A 17862-nucleotide genomic window follows, 5' to 3' on the forward strand; every position below is an offset into this window, starting at 1 on the left:
AAGGATAAAGACCTTGCTAGGTTATATCCAGACCGAACAGTGTAGATGCCTCCTTTTGTATGTGGCCATGATGCAAAGTCACAGCACCCTTCCGAGCTTATAGGGATTTTTAGAATCTTCGCCACTGAGTCTTCAGGAAACATTTCTCTAACCGCTACTTCATTCCATGATTTACCATCGGAGGAAAATAAATGATTAACAGTCTTTTCCTCCTCCACCGGAATGATTGTACAAGGTATGCTAGCCACTGTGTCTGGAATCCAATTATCCTTGGTCAAAGATATCTTCTTGCCGTCTCCCACCCGCCATAATAAACCCTTCTGCAGAAGTTTTTTCCCAAACATTATACTGCGCCATGTGTAAGATGCTGATCTCGGACATCTTGAGCTCCAGAAATCCCCATGTGGAAAATATCTTCCTTTCAATACCCTGTAGCACAGAGAATTAGAATCGATTAATAGCCTCCAGCATTGCTTTGCCAACATGGCTTGATTAAAGAGCGTCATATCTCTAAAACCCATCCCTCCAAGATATTTGGGTGTGGATAGCCAATCCCATGATCTCCAATGTATTTTCTTTCTTCCATCTTCTATTCCCCACCAAAAATTGGAAATTGGTCTTCGCATGTTTTCACATATTGTTACTGGGAGTTGGAAGCAGCTCATTACATATGTCGGAATGGCTTGTGCCACCGACTTCAGAAATACTTCCTTTCCATCTCTAGATAGCGGTCTGTCATTGCAACCGTTTAGTCTCTTCCATAGCCTCCCAGTAAGGAAATTGAAGCTGATCATTGGGGAACGTCCCACCCAGGAAGGCATGCCCAGGTAAGTGGTCTGTAGTAACTCATCTTGCACTCCCAGAATGTTCTTTATTTGTTCCTTTACCTGGTTGTCACAATGTGGGCCAAAAAAGACAGATGATTTCTGCAAATTGATCTTCTGGCCTGAACCATTGCAGTAGGTATGAAGAACCGATTTAAGATTGTGTGTGCTTTTACTATCCCCCTTCACAAAGAAGACACTGTCATCTGCAAATAATAAATGAGAAATTGGAGGGCCTTCTCTTCCATTTCGAATTCCTTTGATGTCCCACGTTGCTTCTTTTTGCTTGGGGATTAGCACAATGATGGAGTCATTGAAGCCTTCAGGAATATCCTCGCCCGCCAAGAAACCCCTTACTGCTGAACATATGTCCTGCTCAAGAAGATCCCAATGTCGCTGATAAAAAATGGCCGGGAAGCCATCTGGGCCAGGAGCCTCAGTAAAGCCCATTTGGAAAAGTGCAGATTTGATCTCCTCATTGGTGTACTCCTGGTTAAGTGCCTCATTCATCTCACTATTTACTTTGACAGGGATGGCATCTAAGACTGCATCCATGGATGTGCAAGCTTCAGAAGAGAAGAGTTTTAGATAGTAGTCAAGTACCATGGCCTGCATGCCTTCTTGATCTTCACATTTTGAACCATCATCTTTCAGTAGGAATTTAATTCTATTTGTTCTTCTCCTTGCCGAGGCTCTTGCATGAAAAAAAGAAGTATTTTTGTCCCCTTCCTTGAGCCATTCTACTCTCGATCGTTGTCGTGCCATTATTTCTTCTCTTTCGAACATTTCCCACAACCTCTTTTCAATGTATATATCCTCTTGAGAAGCGCTTGACCCAATATTGCCTCTCCGTAGAGCAGCTAATCTTTTCTCTAGCTTCTTAATCTCCTTTCTTACAGACCCAAAGGAATTCTGCTCCAGGATTGCAAGGAGTTGGTCATTCTTTTCAGTGTATTCCAAGTATTACTAAGAGATGGTGGACTTTCTTTGAGAGACGCCCACTTATCCTCTACCATCTTCAAATAATCTGGTGCCTTCATCCATGCTGCCTCAAATCTGAAGTTGTTTTGAACTTTTTGTGGTTCTGGGTGTACATTGCCTTTTGCAATTGTAATTAAAATGGCATAATGGTCAGATGATGTGGTAATAATATTCTCCACTGTACAGCCATCAAAAATCTGCGTGAATTCACCATTAGCTACGGCTCGATCAAGTCTTACTTTGATATTGCGGCCATTAGCTTGTTTGTTCGACCATGTAAATTTAGGTCCTATGAACCCCATATCTGAAAGTCCACAATCATCCAGACAGTCTCTGAAAAGCGCCATCTGAGCCTCATCTCTTTCTTTGATGCCCAAATGTTCGTCACCACTTAGGGCTTCATTAAAGTCCCCAGCGCATAACCACGGGCCACTCCATTGTGCTCGTAGGAAACGCATTCTATCCCAGAATAGATGTCTTAACTCTCTCCTAGGTTCTCCATAAACTAAGGTGGTTCGCCATTCTACACCATTTTCTTCTGTCACTAGTATATCAATTAGTTGCCTGGAGAAAGCGCGAATAGAAACTTTCAGGGAGGAGGACCAAAACAGAGCCAAACCACCACTTAATCCATCACTGCTAACAGCAAAAGCACCTGAGAAACCTAACGACCACATGAAATTCCGAGCTCTGGTATCCCTCATCTTTGTTTCAGATAAGAAGAGGAGGGAGGGACGGTGATTCCCGACGAGCCACCGCAGCTCGCCAACTGTCGCGTCCGTCCCTAGGCCGCGACAGTTCCAAGCCATGAGAATCATTGCGTGTGGCGGGGCTGCACCTCCGCAGCCTCCGCCCGATCCGCCGATCCTGGGAGATACATGGTAAGTTCCTTCTTCAATTTCTTGCAAGAATCGCTGTGATCGTCATCATTAATCTGACCCAGAGCTGGGCCAGAGTCCCTTGGTTTCTGGATGTTGCCTGCACTCACTACTGCCAAATTGTTTGTGTCGTGAATCACATTCACATTTGTGCTTAGGGTAGTCCCTTTGGATCTATTGACCTTGGGTTGCTTTCTTTTCTGACCTGTGACTTTTGTCGACACAACCTGTGTCGGAAATAATTCCTTGCTAGTATAGCTTTGCTCCACTTTTGCTTCTAGTTTCTCATTCTGCACTTTTAGCTTCAAAGGGGAATTGGCCTCCACTTGCCCCTCCTCATCAAAAGGAATTTTTTCACTTGACTTGGGATAAGATGGAGCATGCACGTCACCCCTACCATCTTCAAAGCGTGAGTTCCTGCCACTCCATTGCGAGCTCTGTGCAGATTTTGAAGTTGAGAATGACCTCTTCCTGTCATCTTTGACGCAAAGTCTGTCTGCATTCCAAGGCAGTTTGCCCTCCTCGTCCCTCTCAGCAGGAGTTGGGCATTCCATTGAAGAATGACCCAGCAGACCACATGAGAAGCAATAATGTGGCAGTCTTTCATACACAACCTCATAAGTTTCAAACTGCTTGTACTTTTTTGAGTAGGCAGTGACACATCTTAACAAAGGTTTAGTGATATCCACCGTTACCCTGACTCGGAGACAATCACCCCAAGCTCTGCCTTGGCTATCAACATCAACCCTCTCCACTTTACCTAGTTTAGCTCCAAGCGTCTCCCCCCAGAGCTTGTTCATCAACTCAAATCTTGGGTTTTTTATGTGTGCCCAAACAGATAGTCTATCAAAACAGACCTCAGATGGCTTCTGTCTGGCATCAAAGTTGTTGATAAGCACAGCGTGCTTACCTACAGACCATGGAGCACCTGCTTCCACCCTCTCCTTGTCAGCCTTTGTTGCAAACTCAACAATGAAAACATTGTCACCCACAGATCTCGGGTTCATGCCTTTTGGATTTCCCCACGCTGGCCTTAATGCTGCCATAATTGTTTGAAAATGAAGAATAGTTGGGGACAATACCTTCCCAATGATTGCCCATTCCAGGGATACCAAATCATCCTCATTCTCATCCTCTAAAATAACCGCTGTTGCTTCTTCTGAAGTGAGCTTCAGTCGCTTCATCAAATCCGCAGCAGTATCTTCACCTGCACTTGGAGCGTCGCCAGCCCCGGCATTCTCGGCACCCTTCCGATCTGCCTCCACCAGCGGCAAACACGGACTAGAATCTGTCTCCATGCTCCGGCCTCGTACCACCTCCTCCCAAAGCCGCCGTCGCCGCCCCCAACCACAATCCAACACCCGCAGCCAAGGGTGGGCAGCAAAGCAGAGTTTGCCCCTTTATCACCCCGAACCACGATTAGGGAAAGGGACAGGAAGCGCGTGCGGGAACTAGGAGTGCGGGAGAAAGATTTGGACTCAACAGATTATTTGGATGCAAGCGAGATCGAAATCGCGCTCACCAGATCGTAGCCAAGACCCTAGGAACGCCCGTCTCCAGAGGGGACGAGAAGGTTCGTAGGAGGCAGAGTTTAGCACATACCACTGGTTGTGTGTATATTGTGTATTACTTCAGCAAATTAGTGCAATTAATCACGTACTGTACGATACAGTTGAGTTTCACAAATGGAGAATTAAGTTTCTAGTCAAAGCGCGCCGCCGTCGTCGTCACAGGCTTCGCCGGCCCCAGCACCGACAACGCCATCACCACCGTCTTCGTGGCCAGCATCATCGTCCTTGACGACGTCGACGAGGAAGTCGAAGAGGTCGGTGTCCCGGACGGCTTGCGCGACGTCCTCCCTGTGCACGGTGCGGCGCTTGCCGTCGAGCGTGGCGGCCCAGGCGGCGCGCGTGAGCTCGGCGACGAAGAGCTCGCAGGCCCTGGAGAACACCACGGGCGCCTCGCCCGAGATCATCCTCGCCCCGGTGCCGTCGCCGCCGCTGCCGTCCCCCGCCGACCGCTTCATGATCTTCTTGATCCGCGCCAGCGGCAGCGCGTGCGGCCCCGTCCGCGCCGTCGCCCCGCCCCTGAACACCCCCGAATACGGCCTCGCTAGCCTCATCGCCGCCGCTCGCGCTGCTCTTTCGCTGACGTACGTGCTAGGCTGCAATTTTCAATCAGCATTGGCCATGGATGTATCTTATATACGCATGGCGCCGTTTGACTCTGCGGCCGAGGGAGGTGGAGATCGGGGAGGGAGGGAGCGCGTGGCTGCTGCTGACCATGGGCGGCCGGCAATGGAGGTGGCCGCGGCCGGCAGCTTTGATAGCGATCATGGAGATCGTGTAAAGAAATCGAGAGAAACCGTTGGAGACGGTGGTTGAGATCGCGATGGTGTACGAAGGCGAGTAGATAATTGGGGCGTAGCTTTCATCGGACGTTGCCTTGCTTGCTTGCTGCATCCTTGTGCTTGCGCTGCGTGGGTGCACTTGTCACCCGGACAGTGAGAGTTTCCGTATCCAGGGTCGAGGAGGACCGAGGAGATCGAACCAACGAGCGTCCTTATTTGGAAGGCGTCCTTTTTGTAAGTACGTAAGCGACATGGTAAAGCCTATTTTATGCTGGAATATTCTACAGCGTTTTAGCGTATTGTATTTCGATCTGTAAAAAAAGTGCAAGCTGGAGAAAACAAATATGCGTCGGATCGTACCGACGGCGACTAGCAAGTACAGGCAACAATGACAAAAAAAAAAGGCGGGCAAATACGGGGAAATTTAACATTATGGTAATATTCTAGGATTAGAGGCTACAATAATGTGTTTATTGCATTCATGCATGTAAATACATGGAATTTATTTTTTGATACAATTTGTCAAAATGATTGAAGTTTTATTAGATCGGATGATTTAGTACTAGCTCATCCATCTAAGTGTTAAAACTTTGAAATAACCTTTCGCAAAATTCTACGTTACAAAGGGTAGAAATAGACTCATAAATAAAAGTGAATCAAAATACAACACATCTTTAATATCTTTAATAAATAAATAATAAATTGATGCTTAACTTATCTTCTATAACTATCGGTGAACATGTGTGCTGAATAATTCTCTAGCACATGGTCAATCAACCCAAAGACCCAATCCATTATATTCTTACCTTATTCTATCTCAACATATCTCATATTATATCAATCATGAATTGTGATGGACCCTGGTCAACTAGCAAGTAAATCATCCAAGTCTATACCCAAGTCTTGAATGTCCAAATCTTGACCACCCTTATCATCACCCATTTGTCTCTGGAGTGGGTGAATCCAAATCCTTGATCATGTCAAGTGAGATCCAATCATTAGGGTTTAACCAGAGTAAAACTAAACCCATCCATTGTCCTAGTTAGCCTTAACCAAGCATCCTTGTCACCAAAGGAAAGTGTTAGCATGGACCTTATACTCAAACCTATCCCACCAAAGCCAATATAATACAAGCTTGATCAAAACAAGATTATGACCTCAATTATAATCTAGTAGAAGTAAACCTTGTTGACAACTCATTAGAGCCTAGATAAAGCCAAGCCTATCATTTAGGAAGCCATCGCCAACCCAGTAGAAGGGATCACTCCATGACCTTCCATAAGCCTAAGCTATATAATTCATACCACCAAGTGATTATCATAGACCAATTGGATTCTAAAAAAATATCTAATGATAGTAGAAGAAATAGCTGACCAATAGGACCATCATATCAAGGGCATAATTATTAGGGTGTTAACTACACGTTTTTCTTGCGAAACACAGTAGATATAAAGACGCTCACAAATACGTGCATACACCCACCCTATAAACACACACATCCTACCCCTAGAAGCACCTCCGAGAGTCCGAGTCCAAAAAATTGATCTAGTGGTTCTCGAGATTGATTAAGTCAGCACAGACGCCTCGCCATCGACGGGAGCGTCGCCTCTCGATGAAAGAATATTATGCTTTTATGAGACAATGAAGTGTTAAACCTAGGGTTTGAACTCTCATGAGCTCAGGGTGCTATTGCCCTCCTAAGCATCCATCCACAGAGTTGGTTCTTCGTTAACCACAAGATTTAGTAAACTAGGAATACAATCATATGACCTTAATCCTTATAATAGGAAGAGAGAAGGAAAGTATATCTAGTGGATCTCAAACTTGATCATTCCAATCTAATCCGAGTCATGGATAAACCCTTGACTATTTTCCAAGCCCCATTGGACAAATCATCTTTTATCCAAATATTTTTTTAAGTATGATCCCTACTTAATTATGAGAATCATTAAGGGGATGAAATGCTCTATTCTAAACTATGGAATATACATGCCTTAGTAATCTAAAGAATACAAGTCTACATTTCCATGCATAGCTAGTAGCCCTATAAGTTCAATCAAAGGAATAATCCTCTGACTGTAAGGCAAATCTATCTTGCAAAAACTAAAACCCCCAACTTAAGAATTGTGTTGAGATGAACAATACCACACACATTTTTGAAGAAATGCTTTGAGTAAGCCCATGGTGAGAATCCATCCTCTAGCACAACACTTCTGTCTGAGGATTGAACTAAGCTAGAAAGAGAAAGGGGATTTCTCCATATTCCAAACCAAGACATACCTATCCTTGTGAACTTATCAAGTGTATCCTAAAACTAAGCAAATTAAAGATTCCAAATATTTTTGGGAACTAAATTTCCATATAAAGGTTTCACCAATAATCATTGACTTGACAAGTATCGAGTCCAAACTTTGTCAATTGAGGGAATTGTTAGGATACGTTGCACGTGAAAACAAAAAATTTCCTACCGCGAACACGCAATCCAAGCCAAGATGCAATCTAGAAGACGGTAGCAACGAGGGGATTATTGAGTCTCACACTTGAAGATATTCCAAAGCCTACAAGATGAGGCTCTTGTTGCTGCGGTAGACGTTCACTTGCCGCTTGCAAAAGCGCGTAGAAGATCTTGATCACGGCGCCACGAACGGGCAGCACCTCCGTACTCGGTCACACGTTCGGTTGTTGATGAAGACGACGTCCACCTCCCCGTTCCGGCGGGCAACGGAAGTAGTAGCTCCTCTTGAATCCGACGGCACGACGGCGTGGTGTCGGTGGCGGTGGAGAATCCCGGCGGAGCTTCGCTAAGCGTGCGGGGAAGAAGGAGGAGTGGGGCGGCTAGGGTTTGGGGAGAGGGGCGCTGGCCATCTAGGTGGTGCGTGATACGCGTACAGCACGCGTCCGTTGGGAACCCCAAGAGGAAGGTGTGATGCGTACAGCGGCAAGTTTTCCCTCAGAAGAAACCAAGGTTTATCGAACCAGGAGGAGCCAAGAAGCACGTTGAAGGTTGATGGCGGCGAGTGACAAGGGATTAACCTTCTTATTAAGTGTGCGTCCCCCCTCCCACCAAGTTAAGGATGCAACAAAAATATGTAGATGCCCCAATTCCAAGTCTAGCAAACCTCTTGCACTTCGATCAATGGTCAGTGGTCACTAATGCACTAATGTCGAGTTGTCAACTAGCTAAGTGCATCACACTTCCATGGCACTGCCCAATTCATGAAACCATCATCACACAAAAAATATCTGATAGATAAACTAAATGATCCTGAAATCTTTTACCATGTCATGGGCCAATTCAGCCAGTTTGCCAAATCTATAGGTCATTAGTATCAGCTCCAGGCATTGACCTACAGCTATGCTGAACACCAAGGATAAGAAAGAAGCATACCACCGTATCCATTCACCACAATGTCCGGCTGTAACCTTGGAACCTCTGAGGGTGACGGCGGCACTGGCATGACCCCACCTGCACCGCCAATTCACAAAACAAATTAACTAAGATCAATTTTTCATACTATGCGCTCCAGACGACAATTCAGCTTTGGAATGAACAAGTACTATCAGGAACGCAGAAAACAATTCAGCTTTGGAACGAACAACATCAAAAGGCCATGTACATGAGCTGGGTGAGCACACGAGATAATTCAGCTCTGAAAGAGCTACATCGAAAAGCATGCGACATACAGGGGAGCAGGGTGACGTAGAGGTGCAGCTGATATCCGTCCCTCAGCCTCCACCGCCCACCGGAACCGGACGGAACCAGCCAGCTCGGAGGGCTGTCGGCGCCGATCTCGGCGTATAGGAGGCGGAGGAGCGCGCGGCGGGCGACGACCTCGGCGTGGGCGTCGTGGACGAGGTCTCCGCGGGGGCCCAGGCGGGACGCGCCGAGGCACTTGGTGCCGGTGGCGAGGGACAGGACCTCAGGGCCGAGCGGGTCCTGCGGGGAGGAGAGCAGGAAAGCGGCGAGCACCGTGGACTCGCGCCCCTGCGGCTTGCCCTTCTTGGGGAGGGAGGAGTAGCGGCGCAGGGCCGCCGAGGAGGCGGCGTTGGCCCACTGGACGCCGTCTCGCGGCGGCGCCGGCGGCGAGGTGGAGCGGTACATGGCGGCGCGAGGAGAGCCGAGAGCGTACAGAGTTCAACGGAAAAGAGATGGAAAACGTATTAGAGAGTAGAAGACGGTCAACTGCTTCTGCGCTTTTATGTCACGGTTGCGGTAACTGTAAATACAGCTTCCAAGTTCCAAGCCTTGCGCTGTAAACTATGAATCTATGATGTATTTGTAATTTTGTTTCACAGAAAGAAAAAAAACGTCACTTAAAACTTTTGGGATGATGAACCACTTTGGAAGTTTGACTTGACAAGGCAATGTAATAGGCCTCTTGGAATGGGACATGCACATCAACCCGCTAACGCAAATTACATATCTGCTCAAAATGGAAATTCTGTTTTCAAGTTTGTTCTGCCGGAAAACTTTGTTCCGTATTTGTTTCTATTTCCACCAAAAAAAATCCGTTTTCATTTGCATTTTGCAAAATCCATTTTTTCATAATTCCATTTCCATTTTTCTGTGAAAATGTTGGAAACTTTCCGCTTCATTTTCATCCCTGCTGATCACTTTTTGGGTTCTTAACCATTACTATATGTTCGAATAAATAAAGCATGAAATATCTTACTAGCACTTATTCTAGAAAAAACTACATTGACGTTCCTTACATTATGCGGGATCCTAGCCAGCTGGACAAAAAAGGCTAACTTATTTCAAAGCCATGCCATCTTATTTCTCTCAAATGAATACTTCAAAATAGACCTCTTCAAATTAGTAACGAGCGAAAACTGCTCGGAGTACAAAAAAAAAGTGAGAAAGAAACCTTTTGAAAGATTCAATATTAACTCCAAATCCTATGAATGATACATTTTGCCATCGAAGAGAAAACCTTAAATCAAACGAAGTCATGAAGAGATTAGACAACGATCAGTTATAAGATGTTTTAGCATTTTATAGATTACTCCCTTTTGTTTGTACCTATTCTTATTTTTAGTGTGTAGGTTTACTTCTTTTATTTTATATCTAGTCTACTTAAAAAATGTCTAAAGCATTTTATATTAGTGAATGGAGAGACGAAAAGTGTTTTTAGCTCCCAAGCTGCAGTGCTCTCACTATGTTAAGAAAAATTTAGAAATATTTTTACAAGTTATAAAAATTATGAAAATAATTCTGAAGACTATCATTGATACATTCCACAATCATGCAAAATCTCAATCCTAAATTCTTTTTATTTTGAGCTAGATAAAAATGACAAAATCTGATATGTTTTGAAGATTTGAAAATGACTACTTAGATCTACAATTTTGTCATTTTTGTGTAGCTCAAAATATTAAGTATTTGAAATTGATCTTTTGCACGTTTGTGGGATACATCATTGACTATTTGCAGACTTTTTCCAGATTTCTCTGAAACTCAAAAATATGATTTTTGATTTTTTTTTAAAAACGAGATCACTGGTGCCCCATGTGCACCAAATCTCTGTCCGTGTCCGTGGAGAGAGTACAATTAAAATCGTGCAAAGATGACATCCGAAAGTTGCACTGCTAGTCTGCTACCCACGTGCTTGTATTGGCAGCAGCTAGTAACAAGTTGTAAAAAGAGAACATAAGTTACAACGAAGATCAGCTAGCACATAGCACTATTGTGTGTATATTGTGTATTACTTTAGCAAATTAGTGCAATTAATCACGTACAATACAGTTGGATTTCACAACCATGAACCCTCATGCACAAATCGAGAATTAAGTTTCTAGTCAAAGCACGCCGTCGCCATCGTCACACGCCGGCGCTCGGCCTTCGCCTTCGCCGGCCCCAGCACCGACAACACCATCACCACCGTCTTCATGGCCAGCATCGTCCTTGACGACGTCGACGAGGAAGTCGAAGAGGTCGGTGTCCCGGACGGCCTGCGCGACGTCCTCCCGGTGCACGGTGCGGCGCTTGCCGTCGAGCGTGGCGGCCCAGGCGGCGCGCGTGAGCTCGGCGACGAAGAGCTCGCAGGCCCTGGAGAACACCACGGGCGCCTCGCCCGAGATCATCCTCGCCCCGGTGCCGTCGCCGCCGCTGCCGTCTCCTGCCGACCGCTTCATGATCTTCTTGATCCGCGCCAGCGGCAGCGCGTGCGGCCCCGTCCGCGCCGTCGCCCCGCCCCTGAACACCCCCGAATACGGCCTCGCTAGCCTCATCGCCGCCGCTCGCGCTGCTCTTTCGCTGACGTACGTGCTAGGCTGCAATTTTCAATCAGCATTGGCCATGGATGTATCTTATATACGCATGGCGCCGTTTGACTCTGCGGCCGAGGGAGGTGGAGATCGGGGAGGGAGGGAGCGCGTGGCTGCTGCTGACCATGGGCGGCCGGCAATGGAGGTGGCCGCGGCCGGCAGCTTTGATAGCGATCATGGAGATCGTGTAAAGAAATCGAGAGAAACCGTTGGAGACGGTGGTTGAGATCGCGATGGTGTACGAAGGCGAGTAGATAATTGGGGCGTAGCTTTCATCGGACGTTGCCTTGCTTGCTTGCTGCATCCTTGTGCTTGCGCTGCGTGGGTGCACTTGTCACCCGGACAGTGAGAGTTTCCGTATCCAGGGTCGAGGAGGACCGAGGAGATCGAACCAACGAGCGTCCTTATTTGGAAGGCGTCCTTTTTGTAAGTACGTAAGCGACATGGTAAAGCCTATTTTATGCTGGAATATTCTACAGCGTTTTAGCGTATTGTATTTCGATCTGTAAAAAAAGTGCAAGCTGGAGAAAACAAATATGCGTCGGATCGTACCGACGGCGACTAGCAAGTACAGGCAACAATGACAAAAAAAAGGCGGGCAAATACGGGGAAATTTAACATTATGGTAATATTCTAGGATTAGAGGCTACAATAATGTGTTTATTGCATTCATGCATGTAAATACATGGAATTTATTTTTTGATACAATTTGTCAAAATGATTGAAGTTTTATTAGATCGGATGATTTAGTACTAGCTCATCCATCTAAGTGTTAAAACTTTGAAATAACCTTTCGCAAAATTCTACGTTACAAAGGGTAGAAATAGACTCATAAATAAAAGTGAATCAAAATACAACACATCTTTAATATCTTTAATAAATAAATAATAAATTGATGCTTAACTTATCTTCTATAACTATCGGTGAACATGTGTGCTGAATAATTCTCTAGCACATGGTCAATCAACCCAAAGACCCAATCCATTATATTCTTACCTTATTCTATCTCAACATATCTCATATTATATCAATCATGAATTGTGATGGACCCTGGTCAACTAGCAAGTAAATCATCCAAGTCTATACCCAAGTCTTGAATGTCCAAATCTTGACCACCCTTATCATCACCCATTTGTCTCTGGAGTGGGTGAATCCAAATCCTTGATCATGTCAAGTGAGATCCAATCATTAGGGTTTAACCAGAGTAAAACTAAACCCATCCATTGTCCTAGTTAGCCTTAACCAAGCATCCTTGTCACCAAAGGAAAGTGTTAGCATGGACCTTATACTCAAACCTATCCCACCAAAGCCAATATAATACAAGCTTGATCAAAACAAGATTATGACCTCAATTATAATCTAGTAGAAGTAAACCTTGTTGACAACTCATTAGAGCCTAGATAAAGCCAAGCCTATCATTTAGGAAGCCATCGCCAACCCAGTAGAAGGGATCACTCCATGACCTTCCATAAGCCTAAGCTATATAATTCATACCACCAAGTGATTATCATAGACCAATTGGATTCTAAAAAAATATCTAATGATAGTAGAAGAAATAGCTGACCAATAGGACCATCATATCAAGGGCATAATTATTAGGGTGTTAACCACACGTTTTTCTTGCGAAACACAGTAGATATAAAGACGCTCACAAATACGTGCATACACCCACCCTATAAACACACACATCCTACCCCTAGAAGCACCTCCGAGAGTCCGAGTCCAAAAAATTGATCTAGTGGTTCTCGAGATTGATTAAGTCAGCACAGACGCCTCGCCATCGACGGGAGCGTCGCCTCTCAGTGAAAGAATATTATGCTTTTATGAGACAATGAAGTGTTAAACCTAGGGTTTGAACTCTCATGAGCTCGGGGTGCTATTGCCCTCCTAAGCATCCATCCACAGGTTGGTTCTTCGTTAACCACAAGATTTAGTAAACTAGGAATACAATCATATGACCTTAATCCTTATAATAGGAAGAGAGAAGGAAAGTATATCTAGTGGATCTCAAACTTGATCATTCCAATCTAATCCGAGTCATGGATAAACCCTTGACTATTTTCCAAGCCCCATTGGACAAATCATCTTTTATCCAAATATTTTTTTAAGTATGATCCCTACTTAATTATGAGAATCATTAAGGGGATGAAATGCTCTATTCTAAACTATGGAATATACATGCCTTAGTAATCTAAAGAATACAAGTCTACATTTCCATGCATAGCTAGTAGCCCTATAAGTTCAATCAAAGGAATAATCCTCCTGATCGTAAGGCAAATCTATCTTGCAAAAACTAAAACCCCCAACTTAAGAATTGTGTTGAGATGAACAATACCACACACATTTTTGAAGAAATGCTTTGAGTAAGCCCATGGTGAGAATCCATCCTCTAGCACAACACTTACATCTGAGGATTGAACTAAGCTAGAAAGAGAAAGGGGATTTCTCCATATTCCAAACCAAGACATACCTATCCTTGTGAACTTATCAAGTGTATCCTAAAACTAAGCAAATTAAAGATTCCAAATATTTTTGGGAACTAAATTTCCATATAAAGGTTTCACCAATAATCATTGACTTGACAAGTATCAGTCCAAACTTTGTCAATTGAGGGAATTGTTGGGATACGTTGCATAGAAAACAAAAAATTTCCTACCGCGAACACGCAATCCAAGCCAAGATGCAATCTAGAAGACGGTAGCAACGAGGGGATTATTGAGTCTCACACTTGAAGATATTCCAAAGCCTACAAGATGAGGCTCTTGTTGCTGCGGTAGACGTTCACTTGCCGCTTGCAAAAGCGCGTAGAAGATCTTGATCACGGCGCCACGAACGGGCAGCACCTCCGTACTCGGTCACACGTTCGGTTGTTGATGAAGACGACGTCCACCTCCCGTTCCAGCGGGCAACAGAAGTAGTAGCTCCTCTTGAATCCGACAGCACGACGGCGTGGTGTCGGTGGCGGTGGAGAATCCCGGCGGAGCTTCGCTAAGCGTGCGGGGAAGAAGGAGGAGTGGGGCGGCTAGGGTTTGGGGAGAGGGGGCGCTGGCCATCTAGGTGGTGCGTGATACGCGTACAGCACGCGTCCGTTGGGAACCCCAAGAGGAAGGTGTGATGCGTACAGCGGCAAGTTTTCCCTCAGAAGAAACCAAGGTTTATCGAACCAGGAGGAGCCAAGAAGCACGTTGAAGGTTGATGGCGGCGAGTGACAAGGGATTAACTTGTCAATGCCTACGGGTTATAGGCTAGGGTTTAGTTAGAAGTAGAGGGCAAGTAGATCTCGAAGGTTTCAGCCGAAAAGTACTCGACGATTATGAAAACTAGGGTTTGTGAACAATGATTCGATGATCTCCTCGTCCCTCGACTCCCCCTTTATATAAGAGGTGGAGCCGAGGGTTTCGTTTTGTACAAGTTTACAGAGTCCGGGACGGTTTCTAACTCATCCCGCCAGATTACAAACAACACTTCCTATTACAATTCTACTTTCCTTAATATATCTTGGGCTCTCGAACCTTCTTATTCTTCGGGTAGTGGGCCTTCATTAAACCCCGGGTACTATCTTTGGCGAGGCCCACTTGGGATGCCTATGTCGATAGCCCCCGAGATTTTGCTTGAATCGTAGAGTCAGGGAAAATCTCCACTGTTTATTTTTATTCGACAATTTAAACTTTTCTATATTTCTTTATATAAGTTTCTATATTGTACGGGGATATTGGTAGTTGGGGCTAGTTCATCCGACGGATCAGGTACTAGTTAAGCTGCTCTAGTGGCAATCCGCAAAAACCTACTTCAAGATCACGTCCCCGGACATGATCTCGGGATACCGGTGCAAACTTCGACGAGTGCCGCTTAAGGTCTTACCATTCTGTCGAGTCCCGGTCAAATTTATCGAGTACCTAACGCGTCCGTTAGGATTTTCTTCGTATCCGTTGATACGGATAAAAGTAGCGAGCGCAGTCTTCGGCGATGCCACGCCCAGCAGAACGGATTCGGGGTCTTACCTTCGCAAATTTGCGGCATTCGAAATTGATCGCAACTTTGGCGTTCGAGAATATATTGTCGAGTGCTTTTCCGGCTGTTGGAATGGCACATTTCATCGAGTCAAATATGACTTATATTAATCTCCCGATGGGAGTATATGTAGAGTTAATTATAACTCGAAATATACTCTCTTGCTTTTCTATCTTTCTTTATTTTCCTTTTTAAATTTCATCGGGCACGCGAACAGCGTTCCCGATGGGAGTAGCCCCCGAGGCTACAGCCAAGAACTTGTGCTTCGTTGTAGGCTCAACATTTTAGTCCACCTTGTCGCTATATTGCCATTATTTCCCGATATTCTCTTTTTTTTCTTTCTTCTTCTTTTTATATCTCGGGTGCGCGAACAGCGCTCCCGATGGGAGTAGCCCCCGAGGCTACAACCAAGAACTTGTGCTTGGTTGTAGGCTCCCACAATTTCTATATTTGCCATAGTCGAATTTTTATTTTTGTCGAAGTAGCCCCCGAGCATTTGGGCAAAAACTTGTTTCTGACCAAAGGCTCCCGAAGTATTCAAATAACTTCTCCTGTCGCCATTCTCCTTTTATTTTTCTTGTCGACATATTTTCCTTTGTCAAATTCTCTTCAGCTCTATTAATAGTCGAGATTTTTCTGCCTTGTGGGTCCATTGTTCCCACCACGTTGACACGTCGTGCAAGTGGGGGACACACGTCCTCCGCTTTTCCTGGCGCACGTATGGTAACGCCTGTGCTGTTCCACTTCAGTAAAAATACCTTTTTACCCTCTTATCTACTGGATCTCTTTTCACCACACGATTTCTTCATCCAACGGTTCATTACTTCTCCCGAAGCCTATATAAACCTTTCTTCAACCTCCGTCCGCTCCTTCGCTTGCGCCGCACATCTGCTCCCCTCTGCAAAAAACTCCCCTGCGCCCAACTCTTTCTGATCTTCCGCACGCACGAACATTGCTTTTCCAGTGCGGTTGATGCCACCGCGCACGCGACTCACCCGCCACAGCACTCCAGAATCCAAGATGGCCGCTGAGGATCTTGAGTGGGAGAGATCCAAAATCTCCAACCAAGATGTCAATATGCTGAAGAGGCTTGGCCTGATGAAGAAGGAAGACGCCATCCGCTTTCCCAGCGAAGAAAGCTACCCCAACCCTCCAATGGAGTACCGGGTTAGTTTCGTTGATCATCTCATCCGTGGCCTTTCTACCCCAATCCACGATTTCCTCCGCGGTCTTCTCTTTGTCTATGGGATTCAGCTGCACCAGCTGACCCCCAATTCCATCCTTCATATTTCTATTTTTATCACACTTTGCGAATGCTTCCTTGGAGTCGCTCCCAATTGGGCTCTTTGGAAACGCATTTTCTGCCTCCGCCGCAATGGCGCTCACAACGCCACCTACAACATAGGTGGTGTTGTTATCTGTGTCCGAACCGACGTTGATTACTTCGACGTCAAATTTCCTGACTCTGTCCAAGGATGGCGCAAAAGGTGGCTCTATATACACGAAGAAAGTGCCAATTCCGTGGAACACAACATAGTCCCTTTCGACGAAAACGCAAAAATTCAACGCCGCTACTCCTGGGATGCTGAAGCTTCCGAAGAAGAGAAAAAGGCGACAGAAGCTCTTATGTCTCGTATTCATCAGCTCCAAAATACTCGAGGCAAAGAGTTATCTGGTGTCCAAATCATTGCCTACTTTCTTAGGATTAGAGTGCAGCCTCTTCAGGCTCGCAAAAATCCCCTTTGGACGTATTCTGGTGTTAATGACGCCAATAGGCTCTCCAATGATCTTTACGTGAAGGACTTGGAGAAGCTTATTCGAAGAATCACCTCGCCGAGCAAGAGGGATCCTATTCCTTCCTCTTGTCGCGTGGAGCCATACGACTCCACCAATCCTCTCCCCGAGGTATTTTGTCTTCTCGAATTTTTATCTTGTTCCGAATTTTCCCTGCATCTCATTGTATTGATATCTCTCTAATTTTCCTTTTGCCGCTATTTTCCTGCAGAATCATCCTACTATGGCTTCCCTTCTTCCTCTTCTACGAGGATGGAGAAGTCGAAGAAAGGGGCATTATCAACGACGACAATCAAGAAGCTCCGTCTTTTGTGAATGATCCCGTGGATTCTCGAAAATCTGCGGGATCTTCCGAGGACACTACGTCGGTCCAATCTCCTCCTCCCGCCGTTTATCCACAAAGGAAAAGGAAGAGGAGTAATGCTGAAGATTCCGGCACATCCAAAGCCGAAGAAGTTGTTCCTTCTCATCCGAAGGCAGCTTATGATCCTTATATTGAATCCCTCGTCAGCTCGTAAGTCACCTTGATTTCCCCTTATTTCTGTAGTCGAAGTTTTTTCTTGTCTTGCTTTTTATTCTATTGATCCTCACTCGCAGTGATGACGAGGAAGAAGTACCAACTCGTGACGTGGCTCCTCGGACGAGCACGTGATGACCCACAAGTATAGGGGGTGTATCGTAGTATCTTCGATAAGTAAGAATGTCGATCCCAACGAGGAGCAGAAGGTGTTGACAAGCAGTTTCGATGAAGGATTCA

General features: G+C 45.4%; 3 protein-coding genes across 3 annotated transcripts; all 3 read right to left on the reverse strand.

Moving 5' to 3' along the window:
- Positions 1-4388: 4388 nt before the first annotated feature.
- Positions 4389-4805, reverse strand: LOC124671058 (nuclear transcription factor Y subunit C-3-like). The gene has a single exon (XM_047207494.1). It carries the CDS (start codon positions 4803-4805, stop codon positions 4389-4391), a length of 417 nt encoding a protein of 138 aa, XP_047063450.1.
- Positions 4806-8386: 3581 nt separating this feature from the next.
- Positions 8387-9135, reverse strand: LOC124671059 (tRNA-specific adenosine deaminase TAD1-like). Its single transcript, XM_047207495.1, has 2 exons — positions 8718-9135; positions 8387-8499 (listed from the first exon to the last, which is right to left on the reverse strand). The coding sequence occupies exons 1-2, from the start codon at positions 9133-9135 to the stop codon at positions 8387-8389; spliced, it is 531 nt and encodes a 176-aa protein (XP_047063451.1).
- Positions 9136-10832: 1697 nt separating this feature from the next.
- Positions 10833-11264, reverse strand: LOC124671060 (nuclear transcription factor Y subunit C-6-like). Its single transcript, XM_047207496.1, has one exon. The coding sequence runs from the start codon at positions 11262-11264 to the stop codon at positions 10833-10835; it is 432 nt and encodes a 143-aa protein (XP_047063452.1).
- Between the last annotated feature and the right edge of the window lie 6598 nt (positions 11265-17862).

This window comes from Lolium rigidum, chromosome 7 (assembly GCF_022539505.1).
Source record: "Lolium rigidum isolate FL_2022 chromosome 7, APGP_CSIRO_Lrig_0.1, whole genome shotgun sequence".
In the NCBI taxonomy this organism is placed as follows: domain Eukaryota; kingdom Viridiplantae; phylum Streptophyta; class Magnoliopsida; order Poales; family Poaceae; genus Lolium; species Lolium rigidum.

Excerpts from the sequence above, each read along its gene's own strand:
- LOC124671059 (XM_047207495.1), bottom strand. The coding sequence starts at position 9,135 with ATGTACCGCTCCACCTCGCCGCCGGCGCCGCCGCGAGACGGCGTCCAG. Across the intron at positions 8,500-8,717 it reads CTACGTCACCCTGCTCCCCT|GTGGGGTCATGCCAGTGCCG; the intron begins GTATGTCGCATG and ends TTGGCGGTGCAG.
- LOC124671060 (XM_047207496.1), bottom strand. The coding sequence starts at position 11,264 with ATGAGGCTAGCGAGGCCGTATTCGGGGGTGTTCAGGGGCGGGGCGACG.
- LOC124671058 (XM_047207494.1), bottom strand. The coding sequence starts at position 4,805 with ATGAGGCTAGCGAGGCCGTATTCGGGGGTGTTCAGGGGCGGGGCGACG.